Raw genomic sequence first — 25865 nt, 5'->3', positions numbered from 1 at the left:
AACCTTAGTCCATAGTGTCAACACTAAATGCCATTGTGACCCTATTGAGTGTAAGTAATGTCCTCTGCGGTCAGCACAGTAGAAAGTGAAATAATAAGCTGTTCTTGAAATGAACATCAGTGGATAATAGAGTGAGACAGGCAGATATTAGAGGTATAAACATGCTGGGAAGTGACATCCCTATCACTCAGGACTCAGTGGAGGATATGAAAGGTGTGGTGAAGATGCCAGTGTGTTTTGGGATTGGCATGTTGCAAGACAATAGGTCTATTTGTTCTTCCAGAAATTAATAACTAGGCTACTGACAAAAGCAAACATGATTCCAATCAAAACGTTTCAAGGCGCCTGAAAGGCTTTGATTGGAATCAAGGCTGGATTTAAGATCTTCACCGTGCCCTTATCCTCAAAAAAAATAAAAAAATAAGTGGAATATAGAAATGTAGGCTAACTGTGTATATGTCTTTATTAGTTGCCTTACACACCTTAAACTCAAGGAGGCCTTGTGTCCCCCCCAGGTTGGGAACAACTGCCCTGGGTTATTCTCACCATGAGCCTCACAGGAAGCTTGCAGCAGATGATTTATCTCTGTTCCTCCCTTTAGCCAGACAAATTGACCTCCCCAGACCTCCCAATACACACGCTGCTGTATCCTCAGACCAGCTTCACCCTGAGGATTCACAAAACAAACGCACCGCTGGGCTGGTATGGGCCCTCCTATGGTCCGCCATCTCCCGCTCGGCATGGAGGCGGTACTTCTGTTTCTGCTTTCACACACCAACTCAAATAGAGCTATGGAATTTTTTTTATATAGCGCTTAAACTCTTACATGGCACATCAAAGGTGATCCAACTAAGTTTTCCATCTCCAGGAGGTAACTATCCCCTCGCAACGTGAAAGTTGTAGCGAGCATGAGGTTGATTTCCTCACGCATTCATAAATTCATTAGTCTAAACTTTTTTTCTGTGTATCAGTGACAATAAGCCTCATTAACTCCTTTTTTCCTGCTTTATATTAGCTAATTAGCTCAGGGGTGGCCACAAATTAATTACCATCTTCTACAGCCTCATGCAATTGCATTGTGTTTATTTAGTCGCTCCTATTAACTTTTAATCTTTTCCTACTCGTAAAAACAGGCAATTAACATTTTTTTATAAACAAAAATGATGCTAGCTCAGGGATAATCAGCAGCTCTGCATGATGTCGCCCTGACAAAATTACCCTGTCAGCTAATTTGACCCTCGAACTATCCTCAGTCCAAAATGGCTTGTGTGTAGTTGAAGAGCAGCGTGACAAAAGTGTGACCTTTTTTGTTCTTTTCTTTTTCTCTAGCACTTTTTCCCTTGCACATGAAGCAGTTTTGTTTGAAGCTGTTAGATGCCAATCACTTTATTTTAGAAAATGTTGACATCCTTTCTTCCTTTTCTACGGGTGAGAGTCACAATCCAGTAAAATGACAGCAGATCATTGAGCTCAGAGAAGTCTTCAATTTCCCCTCAGTGTATTTCAATAAACCAACACAATGGCTGCTTCATTAGCCCATTGATTCATTAATGTAGCCATCATTCTTCCTCATATTCACAGAGCGCAAACACGCGATGATACAAAAGGTAACAGTAATGATAACTCCAGCCACGGTCGAATTCCTGTTAAGGCACCAGGCGGCTATCGGCTTTGATAAAGAGGCCCATTTATACGCTGTCTCCTACCACGCGGTCATCCTTCTCCATATTCCGTGTATTGACCCGGGTTGTTCCTTTTATTATAAGCAGGTTTTTTATTGAAGGATGATTACATTGAATGATGTCAAGCGAGGGGAGAAAAGATCGACCAGAATAATGACGTTCCGGAGGGGGAGAAAGCGATGGGGATGGGCGGAGGGGTCGATGGCTGCACTTGCCCTGTCTTTCTGTGCGGCCTCACAAATTGAGTCGCATCCTTGCTCATCCATTATTTAAGGCCGATCGGACTCTCTTGGCAAGTATGGATTTGATAATCATTCCCATGTCCATATTAAATATGTGACATAAATATCACAGTAGGGGCCTGTCAATAAGAGAGCAGCAGTGTGAAACTGGGGCGTAAAAGAGAAACTAATATATGGATATGAGGCAGAGAGGAGATGAGAGGCTTGTGCGGATGTTTTCCTGTTTCTGACCCAATGGGAGCTGTTACAGATATTGCAATTGTACAACGCAACTACAAGTCATCCTGTACCTAGAAGCAGGGCATGCTTATGAACACCTGCATTCAGTTTTTCCTTGCACATAAAAAAAACCTCTAAAAAGGTATTGCAAAAATAAGCTCTTACAGTGATTTAACAAATGTTATCCATTGTAGTTAATGGGTCAATACATTACATGTTACTTACAACATGCCCTGTAATACTATGATATTCACGTCAGTCTATTCCTGAAATGTTCCAAAACATTTCCTACATGGGTTTGTGTAGAAATAAGAACAGGGATCAATACTAAGGGAAATCTGTACTGCCAACTTCCCACCCAAGGAACATTTTTGGAAATGGTCAATTATGTACTGTTGTCTAAAATGACAGAAGCATTACGTAAGTACTTATAGAGTTGCGTATGTCTCACAAAAGGCGCTTTCACTTCAGTGGGAAAACCAATCACAAGACTCTGCTTATGACGTATCTGAATCCATGACCTCTTTATGGTTTAGCCAATGCCTTGGCCTCGCAAACTTTTTGAACATTAAATACATCTCAAGAAAATGAATAAAAACAGTCCTCAACCGCCATGTTTCTGCAAATAATAAGAGACATATTCTGCAATGTACATCCAGCCCTTCCAACAACATGCCATAGCATGTGTCAAAAGGAACAAGACAGAAATGTCCCTGAATGTATTGCATGTTTGAAAAGTCAACATCTTGGGACCTTAAAGGTTATCCCTGTCATTTAAACATAAGGTTGTTTTTTGTAATTTTGCCAAAAGTGCACTTTTCCTGCCCTTTCATTTGGCTTTTGCCTGTTTACAGGTCTTTAAGTATGTTGTTTTTATTTTACGTATTTTGCTCCTCTAGTTAAGCATTCCCATTAATCATCAAAAAAGGTTTCTTGTTTGTGTATAGGTACAATACCAGAATGTGCTTCGGAGTACAACATCAATCGACAACAAGAGCAACAAAACATTTATTCATATGAAAATGTGTCTGTGTGGGCAAAGGAGCATGCAGTGTGCGAGCGGAAAAAGAGGGTGTCAGGTTGTAAGTCACCACATAAATAAGGTGGCGAGAGGGCTGATAACAAGAACCAGCATCTGCCAGGCAGGCAGGCAGGCAGTATGTCTCCTCTCTCCACGGTGGACTCTTTGTCTCCCGTGATTTTCTCCAGCTGCTGGCCATGAATACTGGCCTATGCACTCTAGATTAAAGAACAACACATGTTTCTCTGCAGGCTAGGCTGTATATCATCCCCTGATAACACAATGACAAACGCTCCTACATATTGTCCCGGAGCAAAGACGGAATGTGGACAAAACGTTGTTTGGAAATGAGATATCGGTTACTCAGCAGTTAGACTTACTCTCCAAAGCGCCGTCTTGTTACATTTATGTTGATATCAATATTCTATCTGAAGTGTGCCATTATTTTCATCTTATCATATCATCATTTTGCATGTCTGTCCAGCTTACACTTCTAACTCAAACCTACTTGGGTTGCTACCACAAAAAGGTGTCCAAATTTTTCTCTAACCACTTTTCTTCAGCATCGGCAGACAAGAACAAAACTTTCTCTGGTTTTATGACAAGATCAAACAACTCTTCCATTTACCTGCTCCCAATTGGTCGTCATGGTTGACCCACACCCGTTGGTTTATATGTGTCTTGATACAAAGCATATTGCATTTTACAAGTGTCTTAGCTTAGCCAGTTTCTTGGTTGGGATTTGTTTTCCTCAAATGTAAAGTAGACATGATGACAGTAAGGGTGAAGTGAAGTCTTAGCTTTTGCAAGGCTCCCTCTTTTGTGCTTACATTAGACCTCTTGAGGATGACAGTGATTCAGTGCTGCTCAGTGAACAGGATGCTCCGTCATCCCTTTCTGTCTGGGTGGCCCTGTGTGTTGTTTTCCCACCTTTAAACGGGGAGGAAGTAACCCATTGTCATGTTAAAGCTGCAAAAGGTCAGTTTTGGTATTTTCCTAGGTGAAGTTAGCATCAATGACTTGACACAGCTTGTTTAACCTTTAAGAAAGGTAATATCATACCATTTACCTCAACCTATAAACTTAAATTAGGGTTAGGTTTATCTTGTGAACCCTTTACCCAACAAGAAGTGAGAAAGAAATCAAGAAATATTTTCATCATCCTAATGCTTTCTCATTAAAATGAACATCTAGATATTGTAACACGTTCAACCATGGACATCCATTGGGGGCCTCCAATGTTGAACTCTTTTTTCTTTGTTTATTTTTGTCAAATTATGTCATTCTGTAAAGCCCACAGTCATTTCTCAATTATGAAGCTGGAAACTATCACTGTTAGGACATTTATTTACCCTTGCAGCGGACACGTCTATTCATACTCCACTTTATTTGTCTTTGCAGTAGTACGTGGCATAAAAATGCATTCAACAACATTTTTCTCCCCCTGCCAATACACATTACAGAGATATATCAGTCTTGTTAATTCATAAAACACACATCTGAGCACACAACATTTGCTTCAGTTAAGTTGGTGAGCTCCAGTGTGACAAGCTACAGATGGCTTGTGTTTCATCTGTTTTGCATTCAATCATGACAGGAGCAAGAGCTGATCTTTATATCATGACAATTTATGTCATGTCTCTTTGTTAGTCGGAACAGAAGGCATTCTGCCCCTTAACATTGCAGCGACTTCCTTGTACTGTATTACATGCCTGATCAACTAATTTAAAGATTATGCATTTGATTAGAGTAATTTGCCTCGACTAGCGTTCATTCTTCACGTCAAGCTCTGACAGCTTTGTCAACTTACATATTTACTGAAGGAGTAAAACATCTATAGTTGTTTTGCCATGGAAACACGGAGCAATGCTGTCCTACATGTATTTATACTACCATTATCACATAGAATATTAAGAGTAATATTGTTGTTCTGAAATGAAAAGCGTAATAGTTTTAGACTGAAATTTCCACATGAAAAGAAAAACAGACGATTCTCTTGAGAAAGCCACATCCTTTGTTTTAATGAGAGTACCCACTGTCACTGTTGCATCAGGATAGAGGTAAGTATCAGTGGAGCAGGGAAAACAAATTCAATAATAATTAACTTGGGTCATCTACTCATCTGATATGGCTCATAAACCTTGGAGAAAATTTCCCCCAGAACTTTTGCAAAGCCTTTAAATTCCCTGCATGCCTGCAAGAGATGTTTTGCACAAACCAAGCTCCATGTTTTCAGCCAACTTTGTCGACGCCACAATCTGCGATACATAATATCTTACTCTTCTGAATGCATACAAGCGGATCTCAATAATGTAACCCTTATGATCTGATGTTTGATCTACCAGAGACCCTGGACCTTCTTTGATAGCTGCAGAAATATACTTAGCATTGTTTTTGTCCCATTAATGAATCTTTCACATTTTATAGACTTGTCTATCACATGTTTTTGAACTATGCTCATTACCTTAGTCTGTGCTAGCAACAGCTGATATCTACTTGCTATGCTAACTAGTTTGCGGAGAAGCAAGTAGATATCCGAGTCAAGACTTGCTCTTCAGTGAGCCGGTAATTGTTCAATTAGCAAATTGAGACGTGAGAATCGAGTTGGAGTTGAGAAGTGAAGTCTACAATTGGATTGTTTCATGTTTTTAAGCAAATAAATATTTTTTAAATGTAAAAGGCAATTAAACGATATATCGTGGTCAGACAATGGCTGATGGGTTCCCAGGATGCATTCTAGCAAATGCGTTCTTTTTTGCCGAAAGGACGGTTTACCTGCAAGCAACCAAAGACCTACAGTATGGAGATGGATTTGTCTCAATGCTATTTGAGATAACAGGTCATGAATGTGTGTGCTGATGTCTAATTTGAGGTTTACTAATCTACCTACAGAAAGGCAACTCAAACGAAATTGGTCAAAACTACTCGGATCACAGACGAATACCAGAACCAAAATCATTCATAATATGTAGATATCTCTGATAAGGTCCCAGAAATTCAAGCTTTAAAATATGGTTTTATACAATTAATGTAGGTGTTTCTTGCAGCACTACTCCTGGCAAATTCCAAAAAGGTCTATTTGTATTTCCGTTATATACAGTAATACATATACGTGTTATAGAAGTGTATCCATAAGAGTAGAAGGAAAGTTGACTCCAGAAGTAATTAATGTCACTTTGTCGATACTATAATGCATATTTACCTGTCCATGGATGACTTTTAAACCATCAAGGAATGAAAACCTGTATTATAGGATTGTCTGACCAATGAGGAAATTAAGCTAATCTCTGCAAAACATGGGGTACAGAATACAGGTTTTGCACATTCACAAAACCAAGAACCAAAAAACAAGTTTGCTTTTGGACATTCATATAACAAAAAAACTTGAATGTGTTTTGCCATGATACAATGTAATTCTTGGTATGTAACATAGAACAAAAAACAGCAGAGAGAGGTGAAGAGAGTTAAGTGTTTCTCTCCGGTCACTCTAGCTACATTTGGCGCTTGAAAACCACTTTCTCCTCTTTACATTTCTTCCACTATCTTTTACACTCCCCCAGACAAAGTGTGGCCCCCTTCAGTGTGCCGGCTCTGTTGTTGTGTGTCGTATGAGCTGCTCTCTATGCCGGCTGTCAGCTGGCTGTAGAGCTAATATCAGGGCTGCCTCTCCGGCTGGCAGACCCAATCAGACTCTGGAAGCTGGGCTGATTGGACTGACATACTCCATCAAACCCAGCATCAAAGCGCCTCTGACCATACACTGGGGTCTTACTGATTCGGACATCACGGAGTAGGCCGCTGCAGGCTTTTTAAAACAATCCTAATATAGATCACAGAGGTTTCTTTTCACTCTGCCTCTCCCTGTAGAATTTCAGGAGTTTTAGATGCAATTTTTAGAGGAAGTCTCAGGTTATGTTTGCAGTGAAACGTGCACTTTTGTTGCAGAAAATGTATTATAAAGGTTTGAATTATATCCTTTTGTGTCTCTGTAATAGGGTTAGGGTTTGTAGTCTTGTGTACCGTGTTGTATTTAATATCAAAGCATCTGGCATCAAGACTGTCCCGCTTTGAACTGCTTTTAATCCGAGCATACCACACTTCCCAAATAAAACTGTGACGAGTTTGGCATAATTAAGTATTTCATATAATTGGCTTGACTTTAATCATCTTTAATCACCCAAATATATTCTAAAATTGAAATGTTTATGAGAACACTGGATTTTTGTGGGAATGGTCCCAACCCAGGAAGCCTTGGACAAACATGTTGAACCTTCTAATTATCGAGTAAAGTTAAGGAAGTACACTCGGCATATGTGTGTGAGTGCTTCATTCACTTCCAACTGGAAGGAGAGGATAAAATGTTGTGTGAATTTGTCAGACGGTGCACAGGGAGCTTTACTATGCCAACATCATTGTGAGTGTCTTTTCGGAAACAACTTAAAAGGCTCTCCCAATCATCAGAAGGCCTTGCTGCTTCTTTTCCAAATTCCCAATAAGAATGGCTTTGTTGGAAAAATAAAATGTTAGTGCTGAAAAGCTGCCTATTACCGACACCTTAATGGAGCATTTGTAAATGATTTAATCGCCTGACGAGCAATGGTGCCAATCATACACTGTCCTCTTCAAGGCTGAAGAGGTATGCCAATCATCGCGCCATTGTTTCCAAAATGACAACATTATGGATTAAAATGCACAAGTGCTGCTCAGACAACGTTTACCTCCGACTCCGCATCCGTTGCGTGGCAATTTAAAACCTGGGGGGGTCCGACTCTGAAAATGGTGGCGAGAAGCGTTGGGTCCGCTTTACAGAGCTGGAGCCTAGAAACGCATCACACTGTCCTCTGCCACCACAGGGGGGATGTCAGCACCACTAACCCCCGACAACATGACACCCACAGACACATGTAATTAGTCTTTATGCCATATTCAACAATAAGGTTTGACAGTCAATGCAAGGGTGTTCATTGACTGGCATTGTCTAGTGGAGCAGAGGCAGATGGGATATAATAATAATAATAATAATAATAGCTACAATGGTGCTTAATGGTACAATAGGCACAACAACATCATTACACAAATGGAAACCTGTAAAAATACACTTAAGGAAGTTATTTAAAAGATGACCCACTGATTGCAATGAAGGAATTATCTCTTTCTTTTATATTAATCCCAGATAAAAAGGTGCCATGATGACCTGCTGCATTGCTTTTTTTCTCTGTTTACTCAAAGTACGTGTGGAACTGAAAGGGAACAAGAACGCAATTATATTTTTTCATTCCTCCTAGTGGCAATGGATCCACTGAAGGCGGGGTTGAATTAATGATACATTTATTCATTATCATTTTAATATAGCCACAGTGCACAATCAGCTGCAATACAATGTGAGACAGAGCCAGGAAAACAAATTAACGGAAAGCCTAAGGAATATCTTTTACCCTCTATTCTGCATCCTCGTGGCATATGGCTACCTATTTGCGACAAGAGTTCATTTGCAGATATATAAAGAAATCAGCGCCGGGACAAATCAAATTATGTAATAAAACTCAACCAAGAAGAAATATTGCCAGCGAAACATATGGCACTGTCAAAAATTATCACTTGAGATGCTAAACACAAAATACTGGCAAGTACAATTTCAACACGTTCCATCCTAAATGAATTAATTCACTTCATTATAGAGCAGAAAGGTAGGAGTTATAATCGCCTCGATTAGAGCGACGCCATAAAGCGAAGATAATGTATATGTAATTTCTTTTAATTTAGCTGCCATCTGTTTGTTGCAATTGAACGCACTGTAATATTTAGCTTTTCATTAGTTTGTTTTTCTCGCAGCGAGACAGATCATTGTGTATGAGCATAAGACTGTTTGAGTACAATAGAGCCAGGATGACTGATTCCGTTTGATAATGGAGTGTAAGTGCTCTATTCATAATGAACAGCTACTTTAAAAAGTATGTGTGAGGATGCTTTTCACAAGAGAAGAAAGCTATCAGACATTTTAAGGTAATCGACATGTAAGTCATCCATGCCCAGTAAAGGTATAAGGAAAAACAGTTACTGTATACAGCCGCAATAATACCACAGAAGGCCTTTCATCTGGTTTGAGTACTTAAACCTAGAGAAAGCAGAAAGCTATCAGACATTTTTAATTAGTTTACATACTTTCTGTTACTTATCCATGCCCAGTAAAGGTATATAAAGGGAAAACAGTTACTGTATTCTGCGGAATAAATACCACAGAACGCCTTTCATTTGGTTCGACTACTAAAAGTCTCTCAATAGTTCTCCAGAAGCCTCTCAAGCATATGTCTCCTCATCTGCTTATCTTGGCAAACACTTGGCTTTGGAGGAGAGTAGACTCCTCTCCCTGATGGCCTCGCAAGGCCCCACCGCCTGGCTCGGCTGCTTCACACAGAGCGAGCGCTTTCCCCCAACATGCCATATGGGAGCCATAGCGCTTTTCTTTATCATCTCTTCTTTTATGCCTACTGGTTGTGTGGCTGCCTTTTGTTGTTCAGGAATAATCAAATGTTGATAGCATAGTTCAAATGGACCATTAAGTATGTGAGAATGCTCTATGGAGATGGAGCAGATAAGGGACCAGGAGCCAGGCAGTCTGCCACGTTCAATAGCCAGCCTAGTGGTGGTGCTAATTTGATTATAATATAGTCATCTCCGAAGATTAGAGCTATTCAATTAAATATTCTAATTAACCTGAAGTATTAGGCAAATGATGCTAATTACAAATATCCTCAAGAGAGCCGGCTGGATGAAAGGCTCAGCTCGCGAGTGATACTTCAGACCACTGTCTCGTAACAAGATGTCCTATATCATAGACCCAGCGAATATTAAATTCCTGGCTAATTTGCCTCAGCCCCATTTGTTTAATGGCATTTGCATTTTGTTTGAAATTGTAATAAACATGTGTACCCGGCTCTTAACTTCACAGAGAAAGTGCACTCTTGGGGTAGCTTAGTATTTCTGTTTACACAGCTCCCCGGAACATTTTCTCTCTCTCGCTCACACATGCACACATAAACAAACACACACAAAGCCTGGCCCATTAAACTCAAAGTGCCTGTACTGACTGCAACGTAGCAGCATTATTTCCAGGTCCGTGCACAACATGAGATCAATTTTTCAAAAGAGGGTGTATCTAATAATTAGGAATGTATTGATTTATAAATGGGTGTGTGTACAAATATTTTTAATTATCTTCATTAGCATAAGCCGTTGAGGCTTGAGTGTGTGTGTTACCATACGACAAAACTGCGTTCTCAATTACAATTCAGTTCTAAACACAAGGTAAACGTTGTTAATTGGAAAGAAACTAGCATACTTGATTATATTTAATAAAAGATCCATGTTTGGGTTAAAATGTTTATGTTTGATACACAAAGTATTATGTTAAAGGAGCATTTAATGCACATTTTCAGGCTCATATTTGTATTCAAATGCTGCTTTATTTTTCTCATTGTGCCCTTTTCATCCTCTGTCTGAAACCAGAGCCAGTCTGCTCTGGTTGTTTAGCTGGCCGGCTCTGTTGTGATTGGTCAACCACTTAGAGATGTCCCGCCCCTTAGCCTATGAGGTACATTGTGTTGGAGGGCTAGCCAATAGAAGCGTGAGTGCTACATTGTGATGTCACTATGTTACGGAGGCAAACAAAGGAGTCCAATGGAGGTGCTTCAGGCAGAGGGGGGGGGGGGTGTGTGGGAGAGAAACTCCTTCTGGAGGAAACTTAAGGATTTTAGCCTTTGCAGACCATTTACATGCACAAAAACCTATAAAACAAAATACAGGAAAGGGAGAACCCCCAAAAAAGCAAATTAACATATCACGATGTTGACCTCTTTGTTTCATTATCAGTGGTCTCCTGGGAGAAAGTTCCAATATGGGCACATTCTCAATTACGCTTTAAAGAAAACTATTTCCAACAATCATTGTTGCAGCTCCAACACGTAGTTTCAGTAATGTTACTTAAGCTACATACGTAAGTGAAGTACATTAGGCATACGCTAACTATGCTACAACGTTGACTTGTTTAAAACGGGTCTCCAATGTTTGTTTTTTTACCCATCAATCCGTTGACCTCTATAATCGACATTGATTAGAAACATATTATGTGATACGTCAAAAACAGACGTAAATATGACGAAAATATGTTTCGTAACATTCCAAAACATAATGGACAATGCAGTTTGGTCATGTGTATTTTCAGGACATCAGGTGTGTGCGCAGTTGTGTGTGTGAGAGAGCCTTACAAAGATGCAAGAAATAATTCATTGTGGTAGCAGCCAGCTCGGACCAGAAAAAAAAATGGCTTTGTCTAAAATCATGAAATCATCATATTTGACAAAGGTTAGAGGGAAAGCAAAGCTATCATGGTAGAGAAACATGTAGGTGCCTTCAGTGATTACTTTATATTCATAGTTTTTCTACTCCAAGGTCCTGAATATGTCATGTGCATAATGCCGGCCCTCAGTGTGGCATTATAGTCACTCTGAGCAACGTGTTTCAATAAGGCAATTTTCTCACTGCCTAAGAACATCAGCGGGGCACCATTCTCAACAAAGACAGAGTATGACATGTTATCCAAGCATACATCTGCAGGACAGAACTATACTTTATTAAAGGAAAATAGGATTTCACAAATGTTTTGACAAGCGGCGGCTGGAGGAGGGGTAGCAGGGGACGCAGGGTGGAAGGGGAGTGTTGGGGGGGAGCGTGGTTGTTGAAGGCAACACAATTGATTCATGGATTGTGAGCAAGGTTCATGAGAAGGGTTAGGTAAAGAAAAGTGGGAAATGCAACTCATGAGTATCAAATACCTGGAGGTTGTGAAAGCCACCATGACAGTTTTTACTTTGGTTGTTTGTCTCATCTTTGCCACACAAATCACAGCGTGATAGAGGCTTTTCAAGTGGGAGGAAAGGGATGAGATCAGCCCCTTAGTTGTATCCAAGCAACCATACACACAATGAATCATGTGATTACACATTAATTACAATGAATCGATGATGGAAAAGACCACAAACTGTGGTTGTTATTAGCTGAAATGTGCCAGTTACCTCGACTGAAGATGAACTAAGTTCTATTGAATGGTCTGTATTTGTGCATGATACAAATGAACCTAATCTTTAAATATACAATTAATTCCTGGCTTCAAATATGATATTTTTTCACATGTTCTTTTACATTCATACTCCTCTTTATTTAAAAGGCAAACATTATTTTTTTTCCATATATTTTTACAACATGAATTTGACCACTTAAATTGTCAGATTAAGTTTTGACCTAGAATAAACACATGGAATAAGCTTATACAATACAACACATAGTAAATGCAGCTGTGATGATATATATATTTTTTACTATTATTCTATTTTGATTTTGACATTGAGCAGCTAAAAAGACAGATATTAACCGTGGGAGTTGGAGGAGACCAAAAACAGTGCTAAAAGAAAGAAATGATTGAACATACATTCATCAGGGAGCCGGAAAATACAACTCCAAATGAATTATGTCATTTGTTTGTAACTTGGATATAAATTAGCAACTGTTTGCTTTTTATAAGAAGGGTTTGCTATTCGGAGAAATATTCAATACTTTATGGATGAAAGAAGGTAAAAAAAGAATTCAACTTTATACATTAGAACTTTGTTTTTGTGATTTCTTAGCCCAGTAATCATCTTATAAACCCTAATATGTATCTAGTGATCCATTGGACTGGGACTAACCCCTAGTTTGGACTAATTAAACAGTTTTAATTAAACAGTTTATTTTGGTCAGATTGTAATGAAGGACTCTTCCTTGTTATGGGCTATTTGAAACGGAATATTTGTACTTTAAAAGGGAAGAACATGATATTGTTTTGACCTCTGCATTGTAGCACCACAGATCAAAGCACAGTGTCCCCAGTTACTTTTTAGCTACAGCTTCAAAGAGACAAAGAGAGACAAAAAAACATTGTGAATCCTCCTGATACGGTTTTATTTCTTATTTTCCCAAAATGGCCATGGGCATCCCGATTCCCCATCATGCTGTGCAGCACAAATCAACTCTGAGCTTGTTGGATGTTTGATACAGCGACTGTATTCACTACTGGGGGATATCATATGAGTCGGGCTAAGCCGGCAGGGATGATATCAGCTTTTGTTTGAGCCTCGGCTATGTGGAGAGACATTTGTAAGTACTGTACACCTGTCTCATTAGGAGAACCATGCTGTTGACCCAGTGTATTAGCCTGGGCCTAATCCGGGCGGATCTGAACAGGCTTCCCTAAGCCTCTCATATGGATAAGTCTTCCCCTGAGCCACCATGACAAGGCTGCAGCACAATGGAAAACCGGGCCACGCTATCACATCATTATGCTCTCCCAAACAGATACAGATTATGAGAGAGGCAGGGTTTTGTTTGTTTATTGGCAATATTACTGTCAAAGTATCGCCATTACTGGCAGGCGCTGCAAGAGGCTATTCACACTACTGGCAGACACCTAAACACTCACACAGTCACTCGGAAACAAATCCAGTACACACACATTACCATAGTGAAACCACATCCACTGTTAAATGGAGCTTTTCACGGCTGTTCTGGAATCAAAACAGGCATTTAGATACAGTATGAATATGGTTGGTAAGATTTCTTTAAAAAAAGCATCATAATTTGCCCCTGAAGTGATATATCCTGCTAATTTTCAGGTTAAAACTTGTTTTGGGTTTCAACTGGAACATATTTGTATTCTTCTATTTATCAAATTGTCCCCCTTTAGAGGAAAAGTTCAACATTTTGTGAAATATGCTTTATTCGCTGTGTTAGATGAGACAGTCATCAGGGTAAATATGTCGCCAGAACCAGAAATCATGAAGATAACTGGACACTGCATTGGGGGCTCGTCTTGTTAATTTATATGAAAGTTAGTTCAAGTATTGAGTATAAACGTACCTGCATCTTCCATATCAATGTTTGCTGTAAACAATATGCAAGTGTTGTTTAACCCTAAATGTCAGTTCTTTACAACAAAGAAAATATGTTTGAATTCGGCAAACAGTGTTTTTTTTACTTTTAGGACCAAATAATTGTTATACTGTAAGGGTCATGTTGGTGTTCATACTGGGGCGTTGATTCAACAAATCGGTTGATTTAAAGACGTCTCTTTCCCTATGCGAGTCAAAAGGAACAAATGTTTTTTTGCCCAATGTTTTCAGGTGTACTCTTTGTCTTTGTTGGATTTGTATAAAAAGCTTAAAAACAACACGTCTACAAGGTTTTACATGTCAATCTATTCCTTTGCTGGGTTTAGGGACTTCTTAGACGTTCTCTGCCAGTTGCTGACACACAATGACACATGTTTTATTCATGTGTAAGTACTGTTGTTTGGTCACGTGTTCCCAAAAAATCATCAAAGTTCTTTTGACATGATTTCTGTGTGCTGCCTGTCTGCCACCGAAAAAGTGTGTGTGTTGGATGGCCTTCAGCACATCTGCCCTCATGAATGTCATATCGAGATTGAGAGAGAGAAAGAGACAATAATGCTTGATTTGGACTGGAAGTAGAAATCAAAGCCAATCACAAAGCTCCCTCTCCACCTATTGACTCTTCTTTGTAAACATCAAGATGAGTACATTGATTATTGAGAGAAGTTAAAGCAGTTTCGATGGCTTCTTTTCACATGTCCTTGTCATTTTCCCTCTGCTTTTGTGATTCCCATTTTCATTTGCCACAACTAGAAAGTGTATGCCTTTTCTCAAAATTAAAGCATAAAGTGTCGATACAAGCTAGAACTGGTGTTATTTAGAAATATGCCTTTATGAACTTTAGTGTTTTCTTGGTTTAGAGCCTTACACAAGCCATTCGCTACTGTAAAAACAAAACCAAGTCTCATCATTGCGAGTTCTGATACCACGACCCTGTTGAGGATGAGAGCTGGTGATTGAACAAAGCGCTCAGTGGAAGGAAGCTGTCCAACCCCTGAGCGCCGTGTGCATCGCGGCTCCGCCTGGCAAAATGCAAATGTCAAGTGACACTCGACAAGCCTGTGATTAAGATTTAATAGAGAAAAATGTGTGGCGAGGATATTAGCCTAAGACACATCAGCTGGCCCTCTTCAGAGTATCCCACCCTGTCTCCTCACATCCCTAGTTGCATCGGGGGGGGGGGGGGGGGCATTATGACCAGGAGGCAATATTTGGAAAAAAGCAAATGAAGCAGGATGTATGAAAGGTATTATTTACACAACATTAATTCATATGATGATTCAGACACTTGTTAAATCCAGTTGGGTTTAGGATTTGAAATTGAACCTTGAAAAAAAAAAACATTGATATTTTTTTTAAGGAACATTATGTTGTTATTTTAATATAGCAAAACAGTTAGGCTAGCCAAGTGTAAGGCATAATCACCCAATCCCAATTGGCCCAATCACCCATTTTGTATTCCGCTACATGTGGGTTTCTCCTTTTATTTGGGATTAAGAGGTATTGTTCATTGAGCCCTCTAGATGGCCCAAACAAGATGTTTTCAGGTGCTTCAAAACAAGACTTTAAATGGAGTGGTAGAAGAAAATTCACTGACTAATTTTGCAAACTAAGGCTTGTAACAGGGAGGCGTGTGGCGCAGTGGATTAGTGCGTTGGTGTTTGGATCAGGGGAGCACAGGTTCAAACCCCACTGCAGTCAGCATGTCGTTGTGTCCCTGGGCAAGACACTTCACCCAAAATTGCTCCTGTGGGGATTGCCCACAGTATTGAGTATGTAAGTCGCTTTGGATAAAAGCGTCTAACAAGTAACATGTAATGTAACATGCTTGAAAGCTATCACTGCACAGCAAATTTGAAATCTAAAATTCAACACCCATGTAGTTAATTGTAACACTATGAAAGAGTGTGTATGGAAACCACCAGCAAAGTGTTGAATGAACACTTTCCAAAGTGTTGACAATATAACACTATCACTGTTCGGTTTTACTCCCACCGAAAGGGCTAGACAACACGGGGCGTGACCACTCAACTTTAGTTTCGGATTTATGTTTATTTAACATGCTCTTCTCCACTCAAAGAAGCACATGGTATCAGCAAGTCAGCTTTTCTTCATACAAATCCATTTACAGTTAAGTTATCAACCTAAGAGAAAACACATTACACACAAATTACATAGAGCATACACAACAAAAGTCTGTCACCATAATCACATGTGTAAACCAAACACTCAGCGGCTGCCCGTGTGCCCTGTGGCTGATCAAAACATAAGTGACAAACATTTCACTGGCCTTTTCAAGATGGCTGACGGTCCCTCATCAAAAGAGTCCCAAGGGAAACAACATACTGGAACCAAGGTTCCCTCCCAACTGAGACCTATTTCGCATGACAATCTGCACAACTTAACCAGTATCTTAATGCTTCATGATTGAAATAAATAAATAGAAAATAAATGAATAAACAACCTAAATTAACTCCACAATCACAGTGTTACTATACCAACACTAAGAGTGTACGATGTGAACACTAGGGATGTGCATCTCCATCACTGAGGCCTATGCGATGCGCATCTCGATATGTTGCCAACGATACGATACATTAACGATACATTTGAAACACCAGGCGATGCGATACGATACGATTCACCCCTGTTGCGATACAGTTCGATACGATTTGATTCAACATTATGCGATACGGGGCGATACGATGCGATTCAACACGATGCAAAATAATGATACTTCAATATGGTACGACAGAGGATTTAGTTTTATTCCTTATATGCAGCAAATCATAAATTAACAAAAAAGTCCTTTAGAGAGAACCAAATATGTAAAGCACTTTTTTGTTAATTTATGATTTGCTGCATATAAGAGTTTTTTAAGGTAAAAAAGGTAAAAAAAGAAACAGCATGATGGGATGCTTTTTTTTTTACCTTTTTTACCTTAAAAAACTCTCCAGAGTACAATACAATTGTATAACACCTCACAGTTAAACAATTTAAGGATGCATTGCCCATGATTAACAATGTGCAAATAACAACTACCATAGTGCAATGCCCATACAACTGCCAGACTGATGTGCTAACACTCATTCATAGGCTAACTCACCAGTGAGCAGAAAGCAGTGGTGTGGTTTCTATATGAACAATAAAGAATACAAATAACCTTTCACAAACAGGTATTTCATAACTGCTTACAATTGTAAGGAAGACATTTAAACTATTATTGGCAGTCACAGGCTGCTGTAAACTAAACACCACTCTCTGACCTAACACCTCACTGAGTGATTGAACTCATACGTCTTACTTTCAGGTTTTTCTTTTCAGCTGCAGACCCCATGTCGCCTCTTTATGTGGGTCGCTAAGTTCCTCGTACTACTTGTGTACTTTAAAGCGGCACGGCATCGTTTACAATTTGCGAGTGATTTTTCAAGTTGACCGTCTTTCTTGAAAAATCCGAAGTGTTGCCAAACGTTTGATCTGTAGGTATTTTTCGGTGCGCTGTGTTTCTCTTTCTCCTCGACTTCCATTTGTGTTGATAACTGAGACTCTCGGCCTACGTAGTGCGAAGCAAAGATCAAAGATCGTTTCTGCTGAGTGCTGACAAGATGAGAGGATATTATATGAATGAATCGTTTTTTTACCGATGCAAAGACGCTACAATCGATGCATCGCGAGTTCAACCCAAACTGTAGCCGATGTGCACTCTTTCAACTGTTGCACTCGCATCTTGAACGTTTATGCCGGTGCACCGATGTGAATCGGTGAATCTTAACATCCCTAGTGAACACCAACACTGAACACCAACACCGATAAGAACAACACTAACAGTGTTGGCTGCAGCTTCAATTTTACACTGTCCTGGTGTAGAGTAAAACTACAGTAGTGATATATCTTCTCCCATCCAACACCTTTAAGAGTTAAACATGTACACTAATAGTGTTGCAATTGTACACTGTCCTGGTGTAGAGTAACACTACAGTAGTGAAACAATGTATCCCATCTAACACCTTTAAGAGTTAGAAATGAGCTAGTGTTGAATGCACATTATACTGGTGTTGCATTTTGCATTAGCCTCAACCCTCTGGGAGTTCAAAATGAACACTAATCTAGTGTCAAATGTAGTGTATTGGTATTATTATTACAGTTACAATGACCAATAAATCATTCCAGATATCAGCATATATGACAAGTGCTTTATTTGAATGGTGGCATGTCTCTTAAGACTGACAAATTCTCACAATATTCAATTCAACCAACATTCAATATTGTTCAACAGCAAAAATGTATATGTACACAAATAAAAAATAACCCTCTATGGCAGTTGAGGTTCAAAAAGGTTGTTTGTACCTACAAACTACCTTTTTGGATCTCAACTGCTTCCTGAGGTTCCACACAGAATCGGAAATCAAAGTGTGCTTTGTCAAAAAGAGAAACACTGATTCAAACAATAATCCACACAAACACACATTCAGACGCACTGAAACGCACTCACATTCGCATGCACACGCCCACAACACACACGCACCCGCACGCGCACACACACACACACAAATGCCAGAGGGATTAATACAAATTACAGCACATAGCTGTCTAAAACAACATACAAAAGGGTGTCATTGCCACTTGCAGACATTTGCAGATCAAAAGGCTTATGAAATTGCAGTGCATCAGGTTTGATGACTGAAAGACTATCCTGCTTAACAACATTAAAGGCATGAAGATGCTCAACAAATAAACTTTCCATGTCTAATACCAAAAAATGAATTTCAGCTCTCATCAGAAAAATACAAACAATCTGCCCAAACACTGGTATCTCATCCATCAAGTCTAAGCAGACAACAAGACCGGTGCGATACTCAATACCTTGACATTTGACCCAAGGTGTGACACTTACTTCACTGGACAGATCAAGCTGGAAATGTTCTGAAATAATCTCACCATTTTCAAGATCAGTCAACATTTCTGTTTTAACAGGCCCAGACTCTATGCCTTTGATGGCAAGGGATTCCCAGTGATATGCAATAGCTATTTGGTGTTTCTTTGCAAGGGATTTGGTTATGTTCTTAAAGTTTTTTATGCTGGACTTTAAACTTGTGTTTGGCTTCATATCTCATAGTCCACTCATGTACCAACGGACCAATTTGGCGAATGCATTCAGGATAGTGGATCATAAAGTGATGCTTTGGAATGAGATTATTTAGAGGATACAGCTCTTTGAACAAACCATGATGCTCTGCTATAAGATGTTTAAAAAATATTGTCATTCCCTCAGTAATGCTGGGCGAAAATAAAAAATTGATGATATGCAACAGCAACAACAGTAAATACCAGTGTCTGTTACCTTCTGGGACTACATCACATGAGCGGAATGTTCCTAATAAGACACAGTGTTTGACTGGCATTGAGTCCAATGCCGTTGCCAGATTGTTCAAGGTTTATCCTTGTAGGACGGTTCTTTTTGTCCAAATAGCCAAAGTTGAACGCATAGACTCTTTGGAGAATGCCCTCACGAGAAATGAAATTGGCACCTAAATAGAAAAACAGCAGCTTGACTTCATCTTGTGCTACACCTTCTAAGATGTCATGCATTATGTCAAACACAAAGTTATCACATATGTTGAAGTATGTCAAGGTATTAAGTATGCTGTTACGTTTGATACCATAACAATGGCCTTCACCTGGGTTCTGAATGAGATGACTGTAAAGTTCCTAATTTAACAGTTTTGTGCGCAAAATCACACGCGGGTCATCCTGAGTGAACACAGTCTGAGCTGATGTTTTGTCAGTGAGACACATCCTACAGTAATGGTTTGCACTGAAAGATTCCACATATCCAAGAAGGCCATTTAAGCCTAGATTGTCACCTATAATCTGTGCAATGGTACCATAGATTGGTTGCTCAGCAAACAACACTTTAATTCCCTGTTCCAGTACTTTTATGTCCTCAACCAATGGACTAAGTATTCTGTCAATGCCATACTTTTTCCCGTCCTGCGAGTGAAACAATGAAATGAGGTGGATATTCATTAGAGAAGAATTCAGGCGCGGTGGCAAGTTACGAAGAGTGAAATATAAACATCCAAGTTTATGAATGCCTTGTTTAGACCCTAATGGGTTTGCCGTTTCAAAATCGTCGTAATAAACTTGAATTTGAAGTGCATTACTGTACTTGGAATACAAAGGATGTTTTTTATAATACTGTCCATCAGAAAAGTCCTGATACATGTCACTGTGTCTGGTGTCATGAATGTGTTGACATACTTCCTCATTCTTGAAAATAAACTCCAAGGTCTTCAAGATGGGTACATAAATGAAAGTGTCGTTGACTGGTACCTGTTCATATATTCCAGAGATTTTGTTTCTCTTTGAATCGAATCGAACACCGAGGTGCACTTTGACTGGTACGACAACCCCCCATTGTCACTGAAATATTTCCTCCATTTACTGTCTGTGTTAAAGTCAGTGAAAGAATTATGTACATTTTTGAAAACTTCCTCAACTGCGATGCGACTGGCATTATCAGGAGGCACTACACTCAACACTTGTTCCTTCAGATTTGTGTGAACTTCATCAAAATACTCTTCCATGCTTTCAACAACGGACAATATAACACTATTGGCAACACCACTGCCCTGTAATTTGGCTATAATAGATGCACACATTTCTTTAGACTGATCGTTAGAGATAGAATATCCAGACCCACTGGCCTGCTGATTTGGCAAATCTTGATCCATGTCAGAATCACCAACATGTAAAATGTCTTCCCTGAGACCAGCAGCTTGTTGGACTGGTAATGAAGGATTATTGCTTGAAACGACCCCATCCTTATCATGGTATTTATTCAAGTGTTTTCTAAAACCTAAAAAACGTTTGAACTGCAATGAGCAGCCATCCTGAGCGCATATCAAATTAAACTGTTTCCCTGGATACAAGCCATGAACAAGCTTAAGGTGCCGAGTTAAGGATCCAGGTGTATCAAGCAATAATCTGCAAATGTAACACTTATACATTACTCACAAACTTAGTTCTCAGTTCCTTGACCTTGGGGCTCTCACTGGTGGTGTCAACATCTATGTTATAGACAGTTGTTTGCAGAAATGTGTACATGCTTTTGAGTGCTGGATCATAGCACTTCATTAAGTGAAGCTTAAAAAGTTCATCAATTGCTGCTAAGGAAGTGGTAGCCTCACAGGGGATGAGCTTCTTGTCGATCACAATGAAGAAATTGCCGATGGCCTCCTTGCTGGTCCCTGAAGCAAGAAGATATGGCTGGCTAGTGTCGATATGGCTCTGAAGGTGCTCATCCAGACTCCTACAGGACTAGGGATGGGTATCGTTAAGGTTTTAACGGTACTACTACTTTTATCGTTACCGCTTATCGGTCCGGTCTTTTAACGGTACTCTTATCGGTTCTTTTGGAGAGAAAAAATAAGGTAAATTAACTAAACAAATTGTGAACAAAATGAACATTGCTTTTTATTTAAATTAAATAAATAATATTTCACATCAAAAGAAACAACAGTGTTTTAACCTGTTAAGCCCTGAGCCTGGTTTTCAGGTCACAGGCTCGAAAATGACATTCCCAGAACAAATGACCATATCTTCCCTTCTAAAAGGGTTAAATTAATAATCTTTTTTCTCAAAGTAATGATAAACCTGTGAGTTGGATGATCAGAATCAATATAGATGTTTTTTATTTTAAAGAAAATTCAGATTTTACATAGTAAAAAACTGTAAATTATAGTGTCCGTCCAAAAAATCTTTTTTACTTATAGTGAAAACCACCCTTGGATGATGGGTTAGTAGACTAAAAGCTGGAATCCAAAGTACAACATATAATAAGTACCCTGTATCAAGATTGATGCAAAACAAGTGACATTTGACGTTTTTAGAGAGATTTAGCAAAAAGAAACCACTTCTGGGGTAATTTGGGTGGATTTTCCATATCTCTGGCCCCCCTTGCTCAATGTTGATGGTTGACACCTCTTTCTGACCGTTACAGCCAATAGAATTGAAGGGGGAGTCCCCCACACACACACGTTGTGAAGAGAAAAGGTGGGGGCTTCGCGCATGTAATTTTCAATCAGAGTGAACCTATCTCTAGCTTTGACATCTGGAAACGGAAAAGCAGTTTTAATGCTTATGGATTATCAGAAATCATTTCAAAGGGACACAGACACATTAGATTAACATATGGATTAACTTAAGCAGCGTTTTTATCGTTTTAATGCCATTGAAGACCACTTTGGAGAGACTACAGAGCCAAGGTAAAAATGTTAGCATTTTTAGCTACCTAGCGTCACCTGTTTTGATGTCCGTTTTTGCTTATAACGTCGCAAATACGTATAATGCAGTGGTGTCAATAGATTCTGTGTCACCTCACGATGTGAATCGATGTGTTGGATGTGGTGAAAAGATAAATAATAAGGTTTTGTGAGTGATTTTCGGTGCAGTAAGGTGTTAGCATTTTTCGCTCGTTGCTAATTCAGAGGCTCAGTGTTAGTTAGCATTGTGGGTTTTCTTTTAAAAAAAAAAAAAAATGTATCAGTTAGATGAGTTTCTTCCCGTTACATGGATATAAAACATTCATAGTCTTATTAAATGAACATGCCCTCAGACACTGTTTCCTGCAAGATGTTGCGGCAGTGCCCCGGTACCGCGGTCTCTCGGGCTTAACAGGTTAACAAATCGTATTAAATAATCTGATGACAGAATTGTAAACAGAATAGCTGAAACTTTAACAAGATAAATAACTCTAATCATTAACCCATGTTTGTATAATTGAGTTAACTCCGTGTAATGCTGCTAGCATACATCATACCTGACGTGGAAAACATTACTTGTGGATGGAGCTACAGAGCTACTAGAAAGACAGTCGAAAACGGTGCATTTCTCCTTCTGGATGTGGTGCACTTTTGCAAGATGTTTAGACAAATTGCTCGTGTTACCGCCCTTACATGCTAAACTCTTATTGCACTTTTGGCAACGAGCATTGTCCACCTCGAGACGGGTAAAGTTTAACCACACCTTGGAGCGCGTTCTCTCCGCCATCTCCTCCGTGTGTGTGTGTTGCTGCATGAAGCAGCTGCGTGTGTGTAAACTGCCCCGCCCCCTCGCACACAGACGGGGGAGAGAGAGATCTCTCGTCTGGATTGGAAAGATCGAAAATACTACAAATAATCATAGACGCATTTTGCAGTCTTTTTGCATATTAGAAACGGAGTTGGCGACACTAAAACTGCAATATAATCTTTGTGTAGCAATAATACATATGACATATATTTTTTAGATGTCTCCAGTACCGATAAAAAAAACGATAACGTCGGAGCTTAACGGTACCACGGTCTTTAATAATTCTGCCCCGGGGCCCGTTTAATACCGGGGCTCGGTACCAATCCCTATACAGGACTGAAGGACAAGGCAAGCAAAATTATCATTTTACATGGCTAACTATGCGCATGTGTGTGTAATATGTGAGTGTGTTTTTAGGAATAGTTTATATTTGCACTAGCCTAGTCCTACTTTATCATAGTGACAGCTCTCTGTAGTAGTTCTGGTGGCTAGATCTGACATTCTTAAACCTGCCACATACCTTGTGAAATACGACTAGATGGTCAATGGCCTGAGCTACACTGATCTTCTGGGTTTTCTTCCTTCCCGCAGGCTGGGGTGACAGGAGGTGCAGAAGGAGGAGGATGGATGCCATATCACTGTCCCACTCTGTAAGAAAAGAGAACAATGATCAACTTTTTTTACCCATCTGTATAATGTCCAACAGTTCATAGTGCATGTACGAGCAAAATACAAGACATGAAGTCTCACTACACAATAAAGTATGGAAAAAGTGAAGTGGCCTGAATACTTTCCAAATCCACTGTACCCTGGCATTCTCCAACTGTGTGGTCATACACTCCCTCCAGCCTCACATAGACAATTTACAATAGGCAATATGACATGATATGACAATGCAGTTCCTAAAACCATACCTGGTGATTCCAGTGATGGTTCTTCACCCCTTTGGTTCTTGGCAGACAACAACAAGCGCTTCAGCAAGGGTGTGGAAGTCAGCATTTCTGCCTGTTGGATGACCTTTGCTTTGAAGGAGGTTGGCCACTTTTCCAGTAGTTTGGATGGAGAATCTAAAACACATATACAGCACCAACGCAAGAACCACCATCAGGTTTTCAATTTACTACTAATGCCAATTTCACAGGTGTAGATCATCTCCATTTAACTGAAGGTTGCTTAAAACGTCTATCAAAATAGATTTACTAATAAATAACATTCATAATAAGCAAAAGTACACTGAAAGAAACGACTTGTAGGATTTACTTGATTAAATCTTAGCAAGTATTTGCACTTACTTTTTTTAAGTATATTTTACTGCTGTAATATCAAGTAGAACTTACTTTCCAGTATCAAGTAAAATGTACTTATCACCAGACGTAACATTTGTGAAAATATTAAGTAAATCTTACTTAATAATGTTTAAGTTACACGTTATATTTATTTGAACTAATTAAGTAAAGTCTAATTATTTTCTTCATGGACAGGAACATCACTGTTATCAAATGTTTAAGTAAATATTATATATCTGTAATAGTTACTGTTATGAAGTAAATAAGTAGATTTTATCATATTTTTTCTGTTTAAAATGTTGAATTACTCATTTGTTTGAAGTTATATTACTCACTTTAATTACGTAATTGTTACTCATTTACTTTTGAAAAATGTTACCTAATAAATGTAATAATCTATGCATTTAATATACATTGATACAAATCACACAACTAAAATACAATACAATTCAACTTTATTTTGTCAACAATTCAATCACTATTAACCGACAACATTAACATTATAATAACTGCATGCAACATTAACATTATATTAACATTAACTTATCAAAAAATACAAAATCTACTCCATCATAGATTTGGAGTGGTGCTTTTTAAACATTCAATACAAACGTTTCTTTACCTAAGGAGGGGAAAAAAACATATAACAGAATATGAATAGACGGCAACAACTGTAATCCGTGTGAGAGAGAGAAAGAAGGAGAAATGTTTATACGGAGAAAGAAAAAAATGGCAGAGGGGGGAGACAGAGATTGATACAGCTCCCTGAAACTGAGCAATTGCAACATGGACAGTGGAAGGTACATATGAAGAACACATTTTCCATGTCTTTAAGGCAGCAGGTTCACCTTCAAAGCTTGTACTTTTGGGGTCAGCTTAATCCCATCCAGTCCGAGAAAAAGTTACATACAAGACATGAAAATGAAAGAATTTGCCCTAATTGCTCAGTTTGTGTACGGTATCTAGACAAATGTGTGTGAAGAGCACTCCAACTTTTAAATGAACAAGGACAATCTGAGTACAAGCATGGTATTGACCGGCCTTGACCGCTGTGTAGATGATTCAATCTATAATGCTTTATGAGCTGTAAACGTTTTGATGTCGTGAAGTTGCAATGTTTGCATGACCATCTCATAATATAAAGAGTCCTACATGTTCTCCCTGGTGAGACCAGCTTGGAAATCTGTCAACTGTCTTCCTCCCTAGACCTCAACTGGCTCCAGCCGCTCCACTTAAAAGTAAGGCCACTCTGTAAATGAACAGACATAATTTGTAATATTAAAACAATGGTTTAAACATTTATCCACAATTTTATATTACATTTCGCAGTGAAGAATAACAGTAATAATATATCACTCTACTTG

General features: G+C 39.1%; 1 protein-coding gene across 1 annotated transcript in view; it reads right to left on the bottom strand.

Annotated features, from left to right (window-relative positions):
• Positions 1-21145: 21145 nt before the first annotated feature.
• The window catches only part of LOC117480541, a 146611-nt gene continuing 141891 nt past the window's right edge, over positions 21146-25865 (bottom strand). The window contains exons 5-7 of the mRNA XM_034127880.1: positions 24150-24282; positions 23736-23802; positions 21146-21463 (exon numbers count right to left, since the gene is read on the bottom strand). Coding sequence (XP_033983771.1) covers positions 21146-21463; positions 23736-23802; positions 24150-24282 — 518 coding nt within the window. The remainder of the gene's footprint in view (positions 21464-23735; positions 23803-24149; positions 24283-25865) is intronic.

Source organism: Trematomus bernacchii, unplaced genomic scaffold (assembly GCF_902827165.1).
Source record: "Trematomus bernacchii unplaced genomic scaffold, fTreBer1.1, whole genome shotgun sequence".
Lineage (NCBI taxonomy): Eukaryota > Metazoa > Chordata > Actinopteri > Perciformes > Nototheniidae > Trematomus > Trematomus bernacchii.
Note: the sequence above shows the minus strand (reverse complement) of the source record. Positions and strands in the feature narration are given on the sequence as shown.